The sequence below is a fragment of the Rana temporaria genome, chromosome 1 (assembly GCF_905171775.1).
Source record: "Rana temporaria chromosome 1, aRanTem1.1, whole genome shotgun sequence".
In the NCBI taxonomy this organism is placed as follows: Eukaryota; Metazoa; Chordata; class Amphibia; order Anura; family Ranidae; genus Rana; species Rana temporaria.
Genome location: NC_053489.1, coordinates 468,453,671 through 468,477,843, shown reverse-complemented (window position 1 = coordinate 468,477,843; position 24,173 = coordinate 468,453,671). Strand labels below are relative to the sequence as shown.

General features: G+C 41.7%; 1 protein-coding gene across 2 annotated transcripts in view; it reads left to right on the top strand.

The window, feature by feature from the left end:
- DNAJB14 (DnaJ heat shock protein family (Hsp40) member B14) overlaps positions 1–23,195 on the top strand; it is a 41,920-nt gene extending 18,725 nt beyond the window's left edge. For both annotated transcript variants that reach the window (XM_040328549.1, XM_040328541.1), the window contains exons 3-8: positions 7,944–8,089; positions 11,113–11,298; positions 13,438–13,532; positions 16,584–16,693; positions 19,391–19,557; positions 22,690–23,195. In XM_040328549.1, the coding sequence (XP_040184483.1) occupies positions 7,944–8,089; positions 11,113–11,298; positions 13,438–13,532; positions 16,584–16,693; positions 19,391–19,557; positions 22,690–22,814 (829 nt within the window). In that variant the 3' untranslated portion in view covers positions 22,815–23,195. The remainder of the gene's footprint in view (positions 1–7,943; positions 8,090–11,112; positions 11,299–13,437; positions 13,533–16,583; positions 16,694–19,390; positions 19,558–22,689) is intronic.
- The last annotated feature ends 978 nt before the right edge of the window (positions 23,196–24,173 follow it).

The window sequence follows — 24,173 nt, the reverse complement described above, 5'->3', positions numbered from 1 at the left end:
GCTAGTTGTCATGCTTATACATTTGCCTTTATACTTTGTGCCATGGAACACCGAGAACAAGTAGATCAAATGTCCTGATGTCATTTGCACTTCTGAATAATTGTTCAGGTCATTGACTTGAAAGAATTAACTTGGAGATGGCCAAAGACAACTATAATTTTTACCAGGTTTCTTCTTAGATTTGCATGTCACTATACTTTGGTTACACAGTGTAACTTCCTTTATCTTGTGGTGATCTACAGCATTCTGTATGTTGGCCAGGACTTGGGCTGTCTGAAGAGCGACAAAAACGTCCTATATGTTTGATTACTGTAGATCCCATTCAGGCATGGTGAAGGTGTCCATTATTGCCATCTTCCCCCCCCTTTTTTTTTTAATCGTCAAATCAGAATTTTTGACAGCCAATTACAGTGCCTTGCGAAAGTATTTGGCCCCCTTGAACTTTGCGACCTTTTGCCACATTTTAGGCTTCAAACATAAAGATTTAAAACTGTAATTTTTTTTTTTGAAGAATCAACAACAAGTGGGACACAATCATGAAGTGGAACGAAATTTATTGGATATTTCAGACTTTTTTAACAAATACAAAACTGAAAAATTGGGCGTGCAAAATTATTCGGCCCCTTTACTTTCAGTGCAGCAAACTCTCTCCAGAAGTTCAGTGAGGATCTCTGAATGATCCAATGTTGACCTAAATGACTAATGATGACAAATAGAATCCACCTGTGTGTAATCAAGTCTCTGTATAAATGCACCTGCACTGTGATAGTCTCAGAGGTCCGTTTAAAGCGCAGAGAGCGTCATGAAGAACAAGGAACACACCAGGCAGGTCCGAGATACTGTTGTGGGGAAGTTTAAAGCCGGATTTGGATACAAAAAGATTTCCCAAGCTTTAAACATCCCTAGGAGCACTGCAAGCGATAATATTGAAATGGAAGGAGTATCAGACCACTGCAAATCTACGAAGACCTGGCCGTCCCTCTAAACTTTCAGCTCATACAAGGAGAAGACTGATCAGAGATGCAGCCAAGAGGCCCATGATCAATCTGGATGAACTGCAGAGATCTACAGCTGAGGTGGGAGACTCTGTCCATAGGACAACAATCAGTCCCTGTATACTGCACAAATCTGGCCTTTATGGAAGAGTGGCAAGAAGAAAGCCATTTCTTAAAGATATCCATAAAAAGTGTCGTTTAAAGTTTGCCACAAGCCACCTGGGAGACGCACCAAACATGTGGAAGAAGGTGCTCTGGTCAGATGAAACCAAAATCGAACTTTTTGGCAACAATGCAAAACGTTATGTTTGGCGTAAAAGCAACACAGCTCTGAACACCCTGTACACACCAACCCCACTGTCAAACATGGTGGTGGCAGCATCATGGTTTGGGCCAGCTTTTCTTCAGCAGGGACAGGGAAGATGGTTAAAATTGATGGGAAGATGGATGGAGCCAAATACAGGACCATTCTGGAAGAAAACCTGATGGAGTCTGCAAAAGACCTGAGACTGGGACGGAGATTTGTCTTCCAACAAGACAATGATCCAAAACATAAATCAAAATCTACAATGGAATGGTTCACAAATAAACATATCCAGGTGTTAGAATGGCCAAGTCAAAGTCCAGACCTGAATCCAATCGAGAATCTGTGGAAAGAACTGAAAACTGCTGTTCACAAACGCTCTCCATCCAACCTCACTGAGCTCGAGCCGTTTTGCAAGGAGGAATGGGCAAAAATTTCAGTCTCTCGATGTGCAAAACTGATAGAGACATACCCCAAGCGACTTACAGCTGTAATCGCAGCAAAATGTGGCGCTACAAAGTAGGGTTGTCCCGATACCACTTTTTTAGGACCGAGTACAAGTACCGATACTTTTTTTCAAGTAGTCGCCGATACCGAATACCGATACTTTTTTTAAATGTGTCCCCAAATGCAGCCATGTCCCCCACATATCCAGCCATGTCCCCCCCCCATATCCAGCCATGTCCCCCCCCATATCCAGCCATGTCCCCCACATATGCAGCCATGTCCCCCCAGCCATGTCCCCCACATATGCAGCCATGTCCCTCTAGCCATGTCCCTCACATATGCAGCCATGTCCCTCTAGCCATGTCCCTCACATATGCAGCCATGTCCCTCTAGCCATGTCCCTCACATATGCAGCCATGTCCCTCTAGCCATGTCCCTCACATATGCAGCCATGTCCCTCTAGCCATGTCCCTCACATATGCAGCCATGTCCCTCTAGCCATGTCCCTCACATATGCAGCCATGTCCCTCCAGCCATTTCCCCCATACCTTTGCCGCCGAAAGCCGCCGCATGGAGAAAATCACAGCATTCATTTGAATAGCTGTTTTGCCCGCGCGTATAGACACTCCCCCTTGCTCGGCATTGGACAGATCACGATCACCCATCCAATCCCGAGCAAGGGGGAGTGTCTATACGCGCGGGAACACTACAGCTATTAAAATGAAAGTTGTGATGTTCCCGCACGCCGTTTAACCAATGCGGCGGCTTTCGATGCGGCGGCTTTCGATGCGGCGGCGCGATGCGGCGGGGGGGGAAAGTATTCTATTTAGGTATCGGGGGTATTTGCGCGAGTACGAGTACTCACGCAAATACTCGGTATCGGTATCTGGACAACCCTACTACAAAGTATTAACTTAAGGGGGCTGAATAATTTTGCACACCCAATTTTTCAGTTTTTTATTTGTTTAAAAAAGTTTGAAATATCCAATACATTTTGTTCCACTTCATGATTGTGTCCCACTTGTTGATTCTTCAAAAAAATTACAGTTTTATATCTTTATGTTTGAAGACTGAAATGTGGCAAAAGGTCGCAAAGTTCAAGGGGGCCGAATACTTTCGCAAGGCACTGTATATCGGTGCATCCATTGAAAAAAAAAAATCATCTGGAACGCATCAAACGCATTAAAAATGTGTGTGCATTTTGTGGTGTGAACTGCCACTTGATTTTAGTTCTAGTGGTCTAAATGTTTTATTTCGAATATATACCAATCTTTAACGTTTGTGTGGCAGCTAAGAATTGTTGCAGTTTCTGTCCTTTTGGGTATTGATAATTGCAATACATTTGCAAGGCTTGCATAATAACTGTAGCATTGGTTTTCTTCTGCAATCACCTGCAAGAGCCTATCGCTGTATCTGGGGATGTTTCCTTATGTCGTCCTTCAGTAGATTTCCTATAGAGAAGACAAAATGAAACCATACTGAACATCCTGTTCTGAGAGCTCAAGGTTGGGGCCTTTCCTATACAGAGGTAGAGATGTTCTCCTTCAGCAACCTTACTCAATAGATCACAGCCTAAAGAATTGTCAAACATTCCTTTGTCTAGGAGTGGAGAAATTATGATTTCTACAAAAGCTGAATCTTGCCAGATAAATGATCTGTATTGCTATAGGTTTTTTATGTTTTTCTCTAAAATAAAGAAAACCTGTATTCACATGTGTGATTATTCATCTTCATTTCTTTAGCTCTTACACCTGTACACAACATTTTTTACATTATGCCATCAGCCTGTTTTATTATTATTATATTAGTAATACAAATCTTCTGGTGATATTGTCTTAAAATCATTTTTGTAATGCCTTCCATAGATGTAAGGCTGCATTCACACCTGAGCGTTTTGTCGCCTGAAGCGCGACGCTCAAAAACGCTAGAGGGGAAAAAATATATTCCCTATGGAGATGGTTCACATCTCCACTCCAAAACGCCTGAAGCTCAAACAAGTTACGGACCCTTTTTTGTCACGCAAATCGGGCGGTTTGGACGTTTTTGATCGTTTCTATTTCCTATAGAAAGTAATGGAAACGCTCAATTCAAGCGACTAGCGTGACAACGAGCGTTTGCTACAGGCGTTTTGTCGCTTTGATCAATAGAACACTTCACCCAGGCAGAAGATAGAAAAAATCTACCAACATAGCACCAAGTGATGAAAAGATGATCATTTTTCCTATTGGCTAAAATGAAAAACGTCAAAGTACAAAAACGTCGGACGACGATGTATGCAAACGCGCAAATAAGCATGAAGACGCGTGACCGAACGACCTACGCTCAGGTGTGAATGCAGCCTAAATCTAAAAATGAAAGGAACTGGTACAGCATTACAATGTTACTTTCAAAAGTGTGTTGTGTGTTTTGCATATTTGCATAAAAAAAAAGGGAACATGCAAAATGTTTAGCTAGGGGGAAGAAGGAATTTAAATGGAGTAAATTAAGAATTAATAAGGTGGAAAATTGATTTAAATATTTCAGTTCTTTTTATCTGTTGGGTTGCTTTCACTGACATTGTATGCGGATCAAAAGTAATAATGTTACTTTTGTATCTCTCTAACTTTGTATCTGTCATAGGTACCTTTTAGGCTGCATTCACACCTGAGGTTCGGTCGTTTTTTTTTGGCGGTTTTTTCCTGGCGTTTTGTTGCGCGTTTGCATACAGCGTCGTGCGACGTTTTTGTACTTCGGCGTTTTTTATTTTAGCCAATAGGAAAAATGATCATCTTTTCATCACTTGTTGCTATGTTGGTAGATTTTTTTAATCTTCTGCATGGGCGACAAGTTCTATTTATTAAAGCGACGAAACGCCCGTAGCAAACGCCCGTTGTCGCGCGATACGCTCAATTCGCGCGTTTCCCATTACTTTCTATGGGAAAAAAAACGCTCAAATACGCCCAAACCGCACGATACGCGCGACAAAAAAAGGTCCGGGACTTGTTTGAGCTTCGCGCGACAGGCGTTTGGGCGTTCAGGTGTGAACAGTCACCATAGGGAATAATGTTAATTCTCCCCTCTGGCGTTTGTGAGCAGTGCGCTTCAGGCGTAAAAACGCCTAGGTGTGAATGGGGCCTTAACATCGGGCTCTGTCAAGCGCATCTGCCTGCTCAGCAGGGGATGACAGATCTGTGTCCGCTATGCAGAGCGGACAAAGCCTGCTGTTCTCTATGGGGTGGCTGGGTGGAAACGGACCACCTGTCCGTTTCAATCTAACTGTCATTCAATCCGCTAGGCGGATGGGGAACGCCCATCCCGTGTTTATTTGGTGGACCGGATTGGATGCAGGTGGGTGTCAATGGACACAAATTCGGTCCGCTTGTGTGAAAGGGGCCTATCCCGCTTCTCAGCATTGTTTATAAACACTGTGTCAGACAACCAGCGGATGGTGTGTGTGGTGCAGGTTGGCGGGATTGCGCTGGAATAACTGGCCATAGCGGTCCCACTGAATTTGGTGTCAATATGCCCTTACAGTTGCTTTGAGACAAACTCCTGTCTATATTATTTTGGAAGTCTGATCTTCCTGCAGCTCGTTTTTTCCCCATTACTGACATGCCTTCGTAGCTCTTGTCTCTGTGGGAAGACTGCCACCTTGGTATAGGCAAGGTATGCCTGCAGCAAGGAGTGAGCAGCACAATAGTGGCATCACTTGGGCCCCTTGCCATGACTTTAGGATTTTGCCTGTGTAAACATGAGGTATGGACATCAAAGTCGGACCAAAGTAGTACTGGGACTACTACAAAGTTGCACAGATATGATTGGTTATCATTGGGAGTCATGGGGTATGACTTGTCATGCGACTCTGATGTTCAAAGTCACACGTGTGAAAGGGGCCTAAATCTGAGTCCAACTGTGAGATATTTGTGGCTTAGATGTCACACTGCAGGTATACAGTGCAGTGATCAGACTGTGGGCCCAGGAGTTCCTATGCACGCTCCCATAGCAGGAAGTGAACTGCTATTTTTCAGGAGGGATTCCAAACAAAAGTAGTTTTTTTTTTTTTTTTTTTTAGGAAACTAGACTTAGGGCCCTTTCACACTGGTGCGTTTTTGGAGCGTTTTCGCAGTAAAAATAGCCCTATTAAAACGCTCCCTATGCCCCCTCCATTGAAATTTATTAAAAACTGAGCATTAAAATCGCGGTAAAACACTGCGTTTTTAATTCATTTCAATGGAAAGGGGCATGGGGAGCGTTTTAATAGCGCTATTTTTACCGCAAATACGCACCAGTGTGAAAGGGCCCTTACAGTATTTTAAATGTTACCCAAAAATTCAACATTTGAGTTCAGGTCTACATTAAAATAAACAGTGTCTACAATACATATTTCCTGTTCCTCCAAAGCATAATTATTGATTATGAAATTACATTCCATACATAAAAAAAACAGCGTTTGCCAGTCTTGTAAACAACTATTATTTATTTGAGTAACATTTTATTCTGCTTTTTCAGGCTTTTTTTTTTTTAAATGCAATATAGTTTTCAGTCTGACAAGCCTTAAAGTGGAGGTTCACCCGGAAATGTTAATTTTTAACATTAGATTCGTGCTCATTTTGTCTAGGGAAATCGGGTGTTTTTTTTAAAAACTAAGCAGTACTTACCGTTTTAGAGAGCGATCTTCTCCGCCGCTTCCGGGTATGGTCTTCGGGACTGGGTGTTCCTATTTGATTGACAGGCTTCCGACGGTCGCATCTATCGCGTCGCGATTTTCCGAAAGTATCTGAACGTCGGTGCGCAGGCGCCGTATAGAGCTGCACCGACGTTCGGCTTCTTTCGGCTACTCGTGACGTGATAGATGCGACCGTCGGAAGACTGTCAATCAAATAGGAACACCCGCTCCCGAAGACCATACCCGGAAGCGGCGGAGAAGATCTATCTCTAAAATGGTAAGTACTGCTTTGTTTTTTTTAAAAACTACCCGATTCCCCTTGACAAAATGAGCATGAATCTAATGTTAAAAAAAAAAATTTCGGGTGAACTCCCGCTTTAATATCCTAAAGCAGTCATTCAGTTCAACACAAATGATAAATTTGTGTGGACTAAATACAAATTAAACAAAAAGTATAAAATCAAAAAGGGATCATTTCAGAGTAGTCTGGTTGATTTAATACACCTTGCAAGTGCTTGAAAATAACAAATTTTCCACAATTTACTCAGTTGCTTTCAACTTTGATTTCAGCCATTAAATGGTTAAATACCCTAACAATAATATATGTAGAGATGAACCAATATGTGTATATGCTTATGTCTAATGAAGGCCATTCTATTTAACTACCTAAAGACCGCCCACCATATATATACTGCGGCAGGGCGGCTCTATTGCATGTAACGACATACCTGTACATCGTTTTGTGCACTAGATACTGTGGGCGTGCACTGATTGGCCAGAGGGGGAGAGGGGACGCGATGTCCGCCAGCCACCCACGATCGCTCCCCAGAGAGATAGAATGGCGGTCTGCCGATGCAAACAAGGTAGATCGCCGTTCTGTCAGAGATGAACAAAGTGATCTTGTGTTCCTGCTAATTGGGAACACAGATCACTCTGTTCATCTAGTGAGTCCATCTCCCACATGCCCCAGACTGTTGCCACAGGAACAAGTGTCCATATTTGAAAGCATGTACTCTTATTTCTGTTAAAAATGTTGGATTTAGGCTCCATTCACATTTGTGCCACTTGTCATGCAAATTTGGACATCCAGAGTCACAGCCCATTCTTTTTTAATAGCACCTGTTCAAATCGGTGAGATTGTGAGAAGGTGCCTGCACTACTTTGATCCAGAGAGTGTAATCGGAGCAAAGTTGCACTGTAAATCGTGCGACTTTGGAGTCTCGCTAGTGTAAATGGAACCTTTTCATTCCTGGTGACGTAGGTGGTCAGGCCAGTTACTGTGGGTTAATCTCTCTAACGGGGAAACGGATGCCATTAAAAAAAAAAAAGGTATGCATCAAGGTACAAATATGTATATTCAGGAAATGCATACAATTTTAAACTCTTGTGTTGTGGATTCCTTGTAGCTGAGTTGAAGCCTTTAGAACTAGTAGCAGTCAGTACATAACCAGACTTTGGTCCACTGGCCAATGATTTACCAATACTAAGTTTTAATTTTCTTTTTTTACCATACTAAGTGTGTTTTTTTTTTTTTGTTTGTTTGTTTTTTTAGGATAAAGAGCTGTAAAACATATTACGAAGTTCTGGGTGTGAGTAATGATGCTGGAGAAGAAGACCTAAAGAAGGCCTACCGGAAACTTGCACTAAAATTTCATCCAGATAAAAACCATGCACCTGGGGCTACAGATGCTTTTAAAAGTAAGTGTGTGTGTGTGTGTGTCTTTGTTTGTTTGTTGGCCTGTTTGTACATCATATGTAGCGGCATGCTGTGTCACGTCATCACTTTCCCAAGAGGCTTGCAATGCAGAACTTCTGTAAAAGCATCAAATTCTCCCTCGCAGCACAATCTTAAAATAACTTTTTATGCTGCTGTGGGGGAATGACATTTCAAGGACTTGAAATGGAATTTTTCACAGGTCGTATACAACCTGATTTTCATTGGTTTTCAGTGCTACTTTTACTGCATAATAGAAAGTCCCATCTCAGGTGATTTTAATATTAATATTTCTGAAACTAATATATTGGATAACTGATTTCATGTATGATTATGACATATTAAATAGCAGGCATAGTTTTATTCTCACTGTAGTCTATATTGGATAATACTGTGTGTGTATGTGTGTATGTATGTATGTATGTATGTATGTGTGTATATATATATATATATATATATATATATATATATGTTTTGCTGTTATATTGCCATTTAGGAGCTTGCTGATTGTTGCCACACAGGAAAATGGCTACAGGGTATTTTGTTCAGTGATATCGTACACCTTCCTTCCTACACAAGTTTTACCCTTCAGATTCCAGTTTGTTGGCGATGTGGAGAAGAAGTTGGAACCATGCTCCACATATGGTTGGCGTGCCCCAGACTTCATCCCTTTTGGACACAAGTACACAGTATCATTACTAAAGTTACAACCTACAGCAGGGGTCTCAAACTGGTGGCCCTCTAGCTGTTTTGCGAAACTTCAAGTCCCATCATGCCTCTGCCTGTGGAAGTCATGTTTGTAACTGTCGGCCTTGAAATACCTCATGGGACTTGTAGTTCGCAACACTTGGAGGGCCATCAGTTTAAGACCCTTGACCTACACGCTGGACTTCACGCCAGCGCGATATTTGCTCCACCACGCCATGCTTTCTACAGTGAGGGGAAACAAGTATTTTGATTCCCCTACTGATTTTGTACGTTTGCCCACTGACAAATGATCCATCTATAATTTTAATGGTAGGCTTATTTTAAAAGTGAGAGACAGAATAACAAAAATATCCAAAAAAAAGCATTTAAAAAGTTATAAATTGATTTACATTTTAATGAGAGAAATAAGTATTTGATCCCCTATCAATCAGCAAGATTTCTGGCTCCCAGGTGTCTTCTATACAGGTAACGAGCTGAGATTAGGCTCTCTTAAAGGGAGTGCTCCTAATCTCAGCTTGTTACCTGTATAAAAGTAAACTGTCCACAGAAGCAATCAATCAGATTCCAAACTCTCCACCATGGCCAAGACCAAAGAGCTGTCCAAGGATGTCAGGGACAAGATTGTAGACTTACACAAGGCTGGAATTGGCTACAAGCAGCTTGGTGACAACAGTTGGTGCGATTATTTGCCAATGAAAAAAAAATAACTTTCAGTCTCCCTCGGGCTGGGGCTCCACGCAAGATCTCACTTCGTGGCATTTCATCACATCAAGGGACGATGGACGGGCCCTCTACCCTTAAATATTGGTGGAGAACCTACTTTTCTCAGCCAGGGCATTGAAATTGGGTCGTTGATGGGTAATGCAGCATGACAATGACCCAAGGCAACAAAAGGGTGGCTCAGGAAGCACATTCAGGTCCTGGAGTGCTAGGTCTGCAAGCTGAAGGTTTGGGTTTATGGGAGAAGACGGACAACAGCTTAATCCCCCTCTCCATCCCAATTCCCCCCTCTCCAACCCAATTCCCCCCTCTCCTTTTATTCTGTCCTACTATAGGTGTATTAGATTATTGACTAGTGCAGGGGGCTTTATAGTCCCGTGTCCAACTTGCGCTATGGGGTTATGCCCCATTTTCATGCTTGTTTTATTTGCAGTTCAACACAACTTCTGGTGTACTGTTTATTTAGCGGGAGAACTTAAATTTGCTTCTCTGGATCTGTACTTTAGCCCCATGTTTGTCTTGTTATCTTATATACTGTACTACATGCAATCTCTTCAATAAAACATTTATGGGGGGGGGGGATGCCATTTGGACCAAAACTCTGTTTTCGCTGAAAATGTAGGTTGATCTTTCCAAATAGCATGCCTTCCAGAAGAAGTAACTCAGAATCATATGGTTTCCTGATAATTCTTCTGAATAGGGCTAGTGCTATATAAAAACATGATCACTTCGGCCTAGCTCTGGAGCAGTGGCCATCTTGGTAGGCGGCCTAGGTGAGCTTCCCAGAGCGGCGCTGACTGGGGAGATGTGGAGATTGCGGTGGGGGGGGGGGGGGGATGGGGGGACTATATATGGTGGTGATCCAAAAAATTATCCGATCTGTGACTCTGATGCGAGGAATGATCCGAACCGTGAGGTTTTTTTTTTAGCCGTTGCACCCCTAGTGTTGATGGGGGGAATTGTGCAAATTTCTTTCCTGAATAAAAACTGCATGCTTGGTTTTTATTCCTCTGTGTACAGAGCTTGCCCTACGCTGTGTGGTGTTAGTAGAAATCAACACAGCATTCTTCAGATCAGTAACGGCACCATCAACTAATTCTTCATGTTGCTCACATGCTTGGCTATCAGTGAGAATCAAACCTGATAATTGGGCTTTGGTTTAATTGTTACTGTCCATATAGCTTGTAAATCTGTACTTGCAAACCTGTTGCACTCTTATTTCTTCACTGAATAAAATAGTTTGGTTTGGAACACAATATTTATTATTATTATTCAGGATTTATATAGCGCCAACAGTATACAGCGCTTTACAATATAAAAGGGAGACGATACAGTTACAACACCATAAAATACAAGAGGATTAAGAGGGCCCTGCTCAGAAGAGCTTACAATCTAAGCAGTCTTACACATTTTCCTCTCAGCCTGCATCCAGTGCTTTCCTCAAAAGCTCTAATGAATAATTCTAAGTGGATCTCTCCTTCTGTATCTGAAATTATAGATATTTTGTGCCAAGGTCTCATTGTAGAGTATAAAAAGTACTAAAGTATCAATGAAACTATTTCTTGGTTCTCTGTTCCAGAAATTGGAAATGCATATGCGGTATTAAGTAATCCAGAGAAACGTAAGCAATATGACCTGTCTGGATGCGAGGAACGCACGCAAACCAACCACAGAAATGGTGGTTTTGATTATCACAGAGGATTCGAGGCAGATATAACCCCTGAAGATCTGTTTAACATGTTCTTTGGAGGAGGCTTCCCTTCAGGTAAAACTATTAAAATACTGTAATTTCATGCTACATACTGCTTTGAGCAAACCCCCCCCACATGTATTTCTGCAGGTTGAAAGTGTGAGGGAGTTTTTTTCATGGTCATCACTATCACAACATGTCTAATCTATCTATATATATAAAACTCAACGTGAGTGTGTGTATGTATGTATGTATGTTCCAGCATCACGTCCAAACGGCTAAAGATATTAACATGAAACTTGGCACACATGTTACTTATATGTCAGCAACAAACATAGGATAGGTGGTTTAACCCTTACCCACCCCCATTTGCCATGGTCGGGGTTTTCCTTTAAAGTCCCATTCAACTCTATGGGAAATACATGTTACTTCATAACTTCCAAACGGCTGTACATATTTCGATAACACTTGGTCACATGTTACTTATATGTCCACTTAAACTATAGGATAGTTAATTTATCCCTTAACTACCCCCATTTGTGAGGGTCGGGGTTTTTGTTTAAAGTCCCATGCAAATCAATGGGAAATGTATGTTCCCACATAACTTCTGTACGCCTGGAGATATTTCAATAATACCTGGTACACATATTACTTATATGCCAAATAAAAATATATGACAGTTAAATTAACCCTTACCTACACCCTTATATAAAAGATGGGTATATTTATATTACTATGATTTTCCTCCCCAAAAGGTTAAGATAGGAAGACCGGGCAACGCCGGGTATTCAGCTAGTAAAGAAAAAAAAAAAACGCACAAAAAAAAAAAACATAAATGGCTCTCTGGTTATCTATCATTTTTGTTTATTTTATTGTTGTTGTTGTTGTGTTTTTTTTTTTTTTTTTAGCAGCACTGACATTGTAAGAGATTAAAATGTAAAAACTGATTTTTAACCACTTAAGGACCGCCTCATGTACATATACGTCAGCAGAATGGCACAGGCAGGCACATCAACGTATATATATGTGCCCTGCTTGACAAGGGTCGGGGGTCCGATCGGGACCCCCCCCGGTACATGCGGCGGTCCCCGTGGCTTCAGGAGCGATCCGGGACGACGGCGCGGCTATTCGTTTATAGCCGCTCCGCCGTGATCGCTCCCCGGAGCTGAAGAACGGGGAGAGCTGTGTGTAAACACGGCTTCCCCGTGCTTCACTGTGTCGGCGCATCGATCGCGTCATCCCATTTATAGGGAAGACACGATCGATGACGTCATTCCTACAGCCACACCCCCCTACACTAGTAAAAACATACACATTGATCCCTAAATGTTACAGCGCCCCCTGTGTTTAACTCCCAAACTGCAACTGTCCTTTTCACAATAAAGAATGCAATTTAAATGCATTTTTTGCTGTGAAAATGACAATTGTCCCAAAAATGTGTCAAAATTGTCCGAAGTGTCCGCCATAATGTCGCAGTCACAAAAAAAAATCGCTGATCGCCGCCATTAGTAGTAAAAAAAAAAAAAAAAAACTATCCCCTATTTTGTAAACGCTATAAATTTTGCGCAAACCAACCGATAAACGATTATTGCGATTTTTTTTTTTTTACCAAAAATAGGTAGAAGAATACGTATCGGCCTAAACTGAGGAAAAAAAAAATGCTATATATGTTTTTGGAGGATATTTATTATAGCAAAAAGTAAAAAATATTGCATTTTTTTCAAAATTGTCGACTCCATTTTTGTTTATAGCGCAAAAAATAAAAACCGCAGAGGTGATCAAATACCACCAAAAGAAAGCTCTATTTGTGGGGGAAAAAAGACGCCAATTTTGTTTGGGAGCCACGTCGCACGACCGCGCAATTGTCTGTTAAAGCGACGCAGTCCCCAACTGTAAAAACCCCTTGGGTCTTTAGGCAGCATTTTGGTCCGGGGCTTAAGTGGTTAAAGTGTGCTAGTCATTGAATTACAATGGAGGTTGTGTTTTTGTTAGCTGAGCCAACATAATGTACCTTTTCACTACAGGTTAGTGGCAGCATTGGAATGACTTTGAATACTACTGTTAATTTAGCTACATTCATTGTACATACAGTGGCTACTGCCTCCATTGCATTGGGTTGACAATCACAGCTAACCAGCCCTAGGTATGTTTATTGCCTTATTCTAGAGATACAGATTTGTGGCTTATAGTTTTTTATTTTCTTTTCCTTATCAGCAAATGTTCGTACATATTCGAATGGACGCACAACATATAGCCATCACCAGCACCAGCATCATAGTGGTCATGACAGGGAAGATGAAAGAGGGGATGTAAGTATGACTAATAAATTATTGAACTCTTGGATCATTTTTTTTTTTTTTTTTTTAAGGTGTTTGTTAATTCAAACCTTAAATATTTATTTGTGCCCGCTCGCACTGAACGCATGGGAATGCACACATTCTCGTTAAAGCCCCACGTGTCCCTCTTGTGCGATGTGTTATTGACAGCCCATTTATTTGAATGGGCTGCAAGATGCACTGGACCACACTTGCACTACTTAAAAAAATAAAATAAAAAGTGCATCATATCACCTGGTACTAAGGTTCCATGCGTTTTGATGCTGGGGGGAAAAAACACTGCGTTTGCAATCTTTATTTTGGGGTGCCGTTAACAATACATCAGCACCTGCATGCCGATGGCAAGGGCTGTGCATTGGAACATGATTCGCCTTTGCCATACTGTGTTCTGGTGTGACCTGGCCTTGCATAGCACATATTTTGAGGGACTTTCGGGGGACTTGTAATGCAGACCTTCTCAAGTTTGAAGCTGTTCATCCTGCCAGTAATGGACGACTTCCTGCTGTAGGTAGACAACCCTTATTGTCTACAGAAGAATTGTGTTTTCACCCTAGGAAGTGCCCTTCTGTTGGGACTTCATGCCAGCATGCAGATTCCAGCCAGATTGCCCCATGTGATTCATTCCCCACGTTTAAAAAAAAAAAAAAAAAACCACTCCATTTGAGAAAACAATCTGTGTGTCTCCCGCTCAGGTGTGCACACAATGACAAAGGTCATTATATTCATCAGCTGAGATGTGCACAGCGTTGAAATCTAGGTTTAAAATGGGAGTTTCACCAAAGAAGACCAATTTGTTGCCAACACCCCAAAAAGTAGATTGAAAACAAAATACCCCCTTGCATAGGTGTGGGGCTTTTAGGGCAACTTGAAGTAAAGAGCAGAGAAATGTATAGAAAATCATATACATTTTTATTAAAGTAGCTATTAAAAGCTAATAGGCACGTATGTCACCATATAATACCCATACGAGACAATAAAAACAATGCAGTTGATATCGATTTTAAAGGATGTAGATCTCCTTATATTTTTTGACGCGTTTCAGGATTTTATTGTGAATCCCTTCATCGGGGACATTTGTTTTGGGAGAAGTCACCAAATATGACAATCATTAAACTGTAGATCAAAATCCTGCACTGCCAATTTTTGTAGATTTTGTTCGTATCTGCTTAAAAACGGTAATGCACCCACATAGAGTAATGCTGTGTGTGTGTTAGTCCCAGATGTCTCCTGCTAACTGGATTTGAAAATTGTATGTAGGTGGGATATTGAGGAGTACAGCCAATAAATCAATGGCTATCACCTATCTACTAGCCCAGTGTGACTTGGAGTCCTAAGCCAAAGCAGCTTGGGTGGTTTTACCCAAGGAATGCGGTTTGGCAAGAACAGTTGGTGTTGGGAGATTTTCAATTGGCGTTGAAATCTAAACACTAATAGTACATCAAAAACAGCAGTTGTAATTACCATATCTGTAATGCATTACCTTGAAGAGGTACAGCCAAAGCTTGTTTGGCTGTACTTCTGTGGATCACAGGAGTGCAGTGCAGTGCAGTTCTGCACTCCTGTGACCTGTTTTCAGCATACAGCAGGCTGAAGCCCGCTGACGTCAGAGCCAGGCCAGGCTCGTGCAAGATCGCGACAATAAAGTCTGGATCTGCCCATTTGCTTGGACTGGCACCTGGCCCAGCCTTTCAGCGAGCCTCTGAGAGCCTGAGCCAGCCTCTCCCGTCCCCTCTACAGACCAGCGCTCCAGTGAGCATGAGGGGTCAGAGCAGAGAGCAGTAACTGACAATATTGGGTTTAGACCAGGGCTGTGGAGTCGGAGTCGGGGGGAAATTTTGGGTACCTGGAGTCGGAGTCGGCAAACAATGCACCGACTCCGACTCCTACTAAATTTAGATTGGAATTAAAAAAAAAAAAAAGCAAGTTTAAATGTCCCAATTCACAAAAAGTTATAATTAATGACTTCTCTACTGTAAGAATAAAGACCAATGCATGCAGTGCCTCACGTAACCGCAAAACGAACACGTTACGTGACCGTGAAGAAGCATGCTTTTCATGTGCTTCACTATATGGCACGCAGCGCACAATTAGGAGCTGCAATACTTATACTTTCCATAGTGTTGTGTTCTGCTGTTACAGGGAACGCATGTTAGAGAACCAGTAAGTGTCCAAATAAAAAAATTCCAACAGGAGTTTTATAAAGAACTAAAAGAAGTTGAAAAGTATGATCGCTCATCAAAACTTACTGCTGAAGAAGCCATCCTTGTTTATCCAGAGATCGTTAGTGATGTGGCCAGAATAGTTACTGCAATGCCACCCACCCAAGTCCGTGTCGAAAGATTATTTTCAGCCCTAAAAATAATAAAGTCTGACTTAAGAGCCTCTATGAAAGGGGATCTGGCAGAGGCAATTCTCTTCCTTAGAACTCTACATTGAATTGATTTGCATTTGCTAAGCCTATAACTACATTTCAAGATTAATATAAACCATTTCTAGGTTTTGCAGATTTTGTTTTTGGTTCATTATAGATAAGCTTTGTTTTTGTTCTAAAACAACCAAATAATGTGGTTTGTATTTTTGAACTGGTAAAGATCCTGTTCCTGATGTTTATGCCTGCTGCTACTATCCAGCCACTTGATTGTTTTCATTGTGTTTGTCTTTTGCTTAAACTGTGCAATACAGTAGACTGTTGGCTTCCCAGCCAGTAGTCCTGTGGTAGGTTGCGTTTCTTTCCCTCAAGGAATGTATAAAATACATTCGCATATTAATACAGAGGAGTCGGAAGTACATAAAACTGAGGAGTCGGAACATTTATCTACCGACTCCACAGCCCTGGTTTAGACATTGAGGAACACATAATTATTATTATTTTTTTTTATATATGTGATTGCAGATGTAACCTGCCTAACAATAAAATTGCAGTCCCCTTTTTTTTTCATCTTTTGGATTTAAAAAAGAAATAAAAATATGCTCATTCATTTCATGTTTTAATAACACCAATTCATTTTTTTTCTTCTTCCACAGGGTGGCTTCTCCATGCTTATTCAACTCCTGCCTATAATTGTATTGATACTAGTGTCTTTGCTTAGTCAATTAATGGTCTCCAATCCTCCATACAGTTTATACCCCAGATCGTAAGTGAACAGCTTCAGTAATTTAAATGAACACACACATTGCATACTCAACATTGTATCCTGCATTCATTTTGTGTCTGTCTGCTCAGTCACTGTAAGGGTTGATTTTACATGTATAAATTTGGCATATATGCTACAATTTAAAAGGTGTCGAATGCCACACAGGGATTCTCTTGCCTTGATCCACCATCACCTCGCAGCACTTCAGTGATTTGTTCTCAAAATATCCAGGGATTTAAATCCGCCATGCAGAGAACCAAAGCTTTCCCGTACTTTAAATCTCATGAGGTAGATATTGTTTGTTCACAAGCGACCAGATTTCATTTTGCAAAGCTTCTACTGGGGGAAAGGTTAGTAAAGTACTAATAGCTTTTATTTTTCCTTGAAGCTCTCTAGTGCCTTATAAGCTCCTGCGCATGTGCCACACTCTTAGAACACAAGCTGTAGTGGAGATTTTGGGATAGCTGTGAGCGCAGGGATGGATCTGGGGGGGGGGGGCGCAACAGGGCAATTGCTCCCCCTGAGAAAATGGTGAGCGAGTGGACGGGAATGCTGGTGAGTGAGCATGCCGGCGGGCGGTCAGGCTGGTGTGGAACATCATCTTTATACACCCACAGAGTCTTGCTTTTCACAGTTCTTTTGAACAGTAAACTCCACTTATAGTTCACTATATAAGCTGAGTTTACTGTTAAAAAAAAAAAATAACTATGAAAAGCAAGACTCCGGTGGGTGTATAAAGATGTCCGCTTGCCAACTTCCAATTCTAGGCTTACTGCGGACAAGTGCGGGAGTACCATAATGGCCGCAATGCAACGTCACTTTTGTTACATATTCTGATTGGTAGCGGCTTTCTGACATCTCTCACTGGCCGCCCTGCATCACTGCAGCTCAGCTTCTGACAGAACACCGACATCACTGTGCAGGCGTGGGCAGTAGAGAGATTACATCTCTCACGGCCCGCCCTAACTCTGGGACACAGGCACTGTCAAGTGACAATCCACATCTGGTGGCAAGTGACACGCTCGGGGCTCCTACTGATTCTGCATTGTGGTGAGTTGAACTATTTAATCTTATATTACAATGTAATAATAGAAATAATGCGCTCTAATCATCATGACACCATACCAACCATGTTGCCAGGATGATTAAAGTGCCAACACCGGCCATTGCCCCAACAACTTGGGAGCAACATTTTCTGGCAGTGCCCCTCCCAAGGCTAGACTATGGATCTGCCCCTGTGTGAGAGGGGGTGTGAAGCTGGGTCTGCTCACGCATTAGATAAGTAAAGAGCTGTCACAGCACATATAAGAAACCGGAACACATATATTTGTGTGTTTGTTTGTTTTTTCTTACTGAAAAATAAGAGGATTGCTCAGAGCTGGATTAACTCTTCGTGGCAAGACTGGGCACAGATGACACGACATCCCTTCCTGTACCAGGTAGAAGTCTTAATTAAAAAAAAATTGCAATGCCTTTCTCAAACATTCAAAACGTTTGCTCAGACAGCAGTGGCTCTGTCTTCCCCTGTCATGCTCTGTAAAGCCAACAAGGCCACTGTTGAAAGACACCTGATGGAAATGGCCTCATGTAAAAAGACTTTACATGAACAGAGGGTTCGTGAATTGTACAATTGTATGGTGTGTGTGAAAGGGGGGGGGGGGGTGAATGGCAAATATATGCTTGTGCCACATCCAGTATATATGAGAAAAGAAATAAGGGGGTTCCCCTGGGTGGACTTTTAAGGCACTGATAGTATTCCAAATATATACGGATATTGAAGTAAGTAAATTTGTTTTTTATTCACAATTTATATATATTTATCAGAAAAATGAAATATTGAATTAAAATATACAATTCCAAAGATTGTCACCATATAGATAAATACATGAAAACCGTATTTTCTCTGACACATTTCGGGGTAACCTTCAGGGGTGTGTAGAGAAGGACAATTAGTTCATGTATTATAAATGTAATAGAAGGATGATGAATATTTCATTGGGTGCGATTTTTATTCCAAAGATCGAGAAGCCGGTGGATCAACCAGAAGAGATATACTGGGACTGGGATGGAGGTCCCTGAGTATATGAGAATCGCAACAAACCTAATAATGTCCGCTGTCAAACAGTACACTGTATTATTGACAGTCTACCTCACACCATGACAATCCAGCAAGCATTCCCGACACACTAATAATGGGAGGGGAAAAAATAAAATGTACATGTAATTCGGGTTCTCTATGGCCTGCCTTATGCTTTGCCCTGTGGTGAAGTAAAAATGCAATATTTATTAGTGACTAGCATGTGGTTTGTGGTTTGTGGTGTGTTGTGTGTTTTTTTTTTTTTTTTTTAAGACCTGCAAATTGCTTAAAAAAAAAAAAAAAAAGGTCAAAGCTTTGTGCAGGTCTTAATAGATTTCCCAGCCTCATGTGAATTCATAATTTTCCAAGCTGTGACCTAGAAATTCCTTTTTATGAAGTATTCACAAGGCTGCGACTATGGATTGTGAGTTCTGTAAACCAGATCATTCTGGCTTAGAAATGCAATGATTTTGTTAAATGTCAGAGCTATTTTTTGCACCAAGAGCTGACCATCATAATGGTGGAGATTTGCCTTATTTTTGGGGTTGCCACTACTTTGCCATTGGAGCAATGCTAATGCTATTGTTTGTTTATTGATGAGGTTCTCTGTCTCTTCTTAGTGGTCAAACCATCAAGCGCCTATCAGAAAATCTTCAAGTACCATACTACGTAAGCAAGGATTTCCTGTCTGATTATAGTGGTATGTCACTGCAGAAGTTAGAAAAGAATATTGAAGAGGATTATGTGGCTAATGTAAGGAATAATTGCTGGCGAGAAAAACAACAGAGTAAGTATTTGCTGCCACATGTTTGATTCAAAAATGCCAAGTGTGAATAGGGCTTTAAGGATTAAACGACTGTAAAAACAATTATGGTATTAAAAGAAAATATGGCACAGTATTGGGTTTATTCTCTTAGGGGTTACATCTACTTTTAGCCTAGGTTTACTCTGGTGCGGTAAACCGCATGTGATTCGGGTAGGAATCACCCTGCATTTCTGTTTAAATCGCATGCAATTTATTTATTTTTTGCAGTGCTATTTGCGCCTATTTATTTTGTGTGGCTATTTTTGCTATACTTGTCCTGGGGCTCACGGAGTGCAGTTCATTTTGCACTCTTGTTACCTGTTTTCAGCCGTCGGCAGCTAAAGCATGCTGATGTCGGTGCCGATCCAGGCTCTATAAAGATTATGGCCTTATGGTCAGGATCGGCCCAGAAGCCTCAACCGCCAGTTGGCTCAGCGAGCCGCTGGAAGCCTGAGCCAGTCGTTGCTCCAGTGAGCGCCGGGGGAGCAGAACAGAGAGCTGCTGACTGACCGCCACCAACTCTCTGCTCATGGAAGTCTTTTATCACTCAGTTCTCGGTCTTAAAGCCGAGGGGGAAATATGCTGCATCCACCTAGGTACCGTATTTATCGGCGTATATCGCGCACTATTTTCCCCTTAAAATAAGGGGAAAATCGTGAGTGCGCGATATACGCCGATAGCCGCTTCCCGCGCTCAGTTTGAAATCCTGCGCCGACATATACCGAGTGCAGTACACTCGGGTACATTCGGCCAGGCTCGGCTTCGCTCGTGCTCACGCATAAACGTCACAGAGCGCAGCGACGCCTAGCCTTGCCGAATGTACCCGAGTGTACTGCACTCGTTATATGTCGGCGGAGGCGTTCGAACTGAGCGTGGGAAGCGGGGACTCGACGTGAGGCGCGCGAAGGAGAAGCCGGGAGGACACCATCGAGGCCGCAGACGGACGCCGGACCGGATGACGGACGCTGGGAAGACACCAAAACTGTAAGTAATGCAATCATATAACATTTTTTTTTTTTACAGGAATTTCGGGGGCACTTTAGGGGTGCGCGGTATACGCGGGAGCGCGTTATACCGCGATAAATACGGTAAGTATAATTTCTTTGCTTTAACTTGTACTCTTTTAAATTCTCCAGCCACAATGGCCCTATTGCCCACTAAGGTCATATTTTCAATATATTTAAATCCTGGTGATCGTGCCATAGAAGTCAATGTGCAGACACTTGTAGTATTGAAGGGCCAGCAGTTGAGCACTCATTCGAGGTGGATGGGGGAATCCTCCTGGCTGTTTCTTTGTATTCTGAAAGTGGCAAGACTTCCCTTCCATCAGAACACATAGATCAGTGCTGTAGTCTGTAGCCTATTGTGCTCATCAAGCAACCAAAATCTGACAGAGTAGTTGAACAGAACAGCTGAATTTTCTTCTTTTTTTCTTTTTTTTTTTTTTCTCAATCAAAATGTATTCAAAGAAAATTGAAACAAACAGTTGACAATAAGTATTTAGGGGTAAAGGAGCAAAGGCGCAATACAACAAATATAAGTATTATACAGTTGTGAAAAAAGGGATGTTTCCCGTTTTTAAGTTTAGAGTATGGTTTTATGTATATTATAACAAGGGGATAGGAGTGGGGTGGGTGAGGATTGGGGGGTGAGGAGTGAAGAAGAAGAAGAAAAAAAAAAGGGGGGGGGGGAGTAAGGTCGTATGGAGGTTCATAAAAAATTTGCAATCGATGACAAATGAGCCAACATTTTGTATAACATCAACAGTTCTTGTTATGGAAATTCCAATTTGAATATTTGTAATATTATCACAGATGTATAATGGGGTATAGTGCCTATGAGCGTTTCAGTCCTAATCAAAGTAGAGGCTAACATCAGTTATTTAGCAGTTTGTATTCTGAATTTTAATCCATGTATGGGCAGCTTTAGTATCTATTGTCTGCTGCCTCATTCCTCTATCTACAGGACTCACTTCTGACAGGTTTTCTTGACACCAACAGATAAAAATGTGTCAGGGGAGGGAGCTCCAGCACACAGCCTGTGATTGACGGCCTCAGCTCTGTTCCTATGTGCTGAAGGGTGTGTGTCCCTTACCTCCAGTCCACTCTCCTCACTGAGCTCTGCAGAATGTAAATTCAGCTCCCCACTCCCTGCTTTCTGAAAGCTGTGTAAAATATGCACTTTGCAGGGCTGCAGATACAACTTATGTACTGTAGGAGGATTTGTTTCATCTCTGACCAGTCACTTCACTAGGTATATGTAAGGGCTTACAACCCCTTTAACCCTTTTGCTGCTATAGCCAGGGGGGTTGGCTTATCTATCTATCTATCTATCTATCTATCTATCTATCGTATGTATGTTTACAGTCTACATTGTTGTACATAGCCACACCCGACAAATGTGTTTCCATATGTATGCGCGTATGTCTGGGAAAGTGGAGTTCCACCCATAAATATAACATTACATCAGTAGTTTTAAAAAAATGTCATTAGTCCTTTAAGAATTTTTTTTTTTTTTTTTTTTAGATGCCTTCAAAGTGTTGTTGCTAGGCAGAATAGTTAATCTTCCCACTTCCTGCACCTAGGTGCTTAAGCTTCCTAACCTACACCGCACAGACTCCTGGGAATGTAGTGGGTGTAACTTTCCAGGAGTCTGTGCACTCCCCAGTCTCGAAGAATCATGTGACTTGGACAGTACAGGTGCTGAAACCTATTACACTGCTTGTGCAACACTGAGCATGTGCGAGATCTGCAAGGCTGAAATCCAGGAAGTCATACAGTCTGGCTTCATGATGCCCACACTTAAGATGGCCCCAGTCAATTTCTATTTTATAAAGTGTCTAAATGCTGTAACAACCTAACAAAACGGGCCTTAGTTTACAGACTAACTTTACTAGAATACATTAAGCTTGTGTATTACAGGGGTATTTATATTTAAAAAGTGAAATTGTGGCCGGGAAACTCCGCTTTAACAATGCTGCAGAAAAACAATCTGCCCATTAAGGCCCAATCCTCTTTATGTACGTGTGTGTGTCACATTTATTATCATCTTAATGCCTCAAAGCAAAAATCGAATATGGCAATGTTCTAATCAAGATGCTTTTATTACTTACAGAAGCTGATCTAATACATGCAGCAAAAGTCTACCGAGATGATAGACTGCGAGTGAAAGCAGAGACAATATCTATGCAATACTGCAAAGAACTTGAGAGATTGAATTTAATCTATCGAGGAGGATAATGAGCCACAAACTATTGTCTGCATACAAATAGATATACTTTCTTCCTTGTAATATAAGAACTACTTTACTGTGGACGGTGAGGCAAGGAGAGAAACCTGACCCGACTATCAAGCTCGTTGTAAATTCCTGATACAACTTGCAGGTCACGGAGTAATTTTTATGGTTTTATGTTTTTTGGCTTTAGTTCCAATGACATGTAACTAATTCCAACAGTGTGTAAAATTTAGATACAACACAATGACCACATTTTTTCCAGGTTCATGTGTGTAATGTAAATATTTCAGAGATGTCTTGTATATAAGAGTCAACGCATTTATATGTAAATTTCTCTGTCCCCGTGATTAAAAGAATCCATTTAATGTGAATCTAACACCAAAAAAGTATTTGTTTTTTAATTGATAATTTTCTTGTAGCTGGTAAATTTTTAATTGATCTTTCACACTAAACATTTCTTAAAAGGTCCATCTACGTCTCTTGTTAAAGTTAACCTGCAAGCCATTTTAAATGAAACCAAAAGTTCTGTTGTAGAGGAAGCGGCACAAAATGCACGTGATTTCTGAGCCTTCTCTGTGTGCCTTATTTTCAATTTGTTACAAAGGCCTAAAATTCCTCATTTTTGGGCTAGGCACTGCCCACCTCCCTTGACCCTGTCCAAGAAGAGTGCCATTGACTTTCTCTCCATTGACGGGAGGATAGTAGTTGGGCTGGACTTGTCCTTAAAGAGGAGGTCCAGCCTGGGTGAGAAAGTCAGTCAGTAGCTCCAAATACTGTAGCTGCTGACGTTAAATATTAGGGCACTTACTTGTCCGGGGAGCCCGTGATTTTGGACCCCAGCTGATCTTCGGATCGACTCCAGGGTGTTTCCTCCACCATTCCTGGTAAGGGAACCAGGTAGTGAAACCTTTTGGGTTCCCTACTGCACAAAGCACGCTATGCTTTCTAATTGGCAAGGAGGAGGGGGGCTGAGCTTTCCGGAGATCGGGCCACGGCCTGTCTCCGGAGGTGGGGAAGGGGGACCTGTCAAAAACTGGTCCCTTGTCCCCTCCCCCCTGAAAGTTGCCAAATGTGGCACCGGAGGGGAGGAGGAAGCATATAAGCAAGAGTTCCACTTTTGTGTGGCACGCTGCATTAAATTCTGGCTTTTATAACAAAATATAACCAAATCTGAGAGATGCACAGAGGAGGTTTTCTGGCTATAATAGAATAGTTATGTCGGACACCTTATGGTGCCTGCTATCAGGCAGGACTAAGTTAATAAGGTTTTTAGAATGGCTCACAGATTTTTAATTGAGCCAGCCAGACCCTTAAACGGCTGCTGAAGTAATTCCCTCTAATTTTCTATACTGCATAGTCAAGCC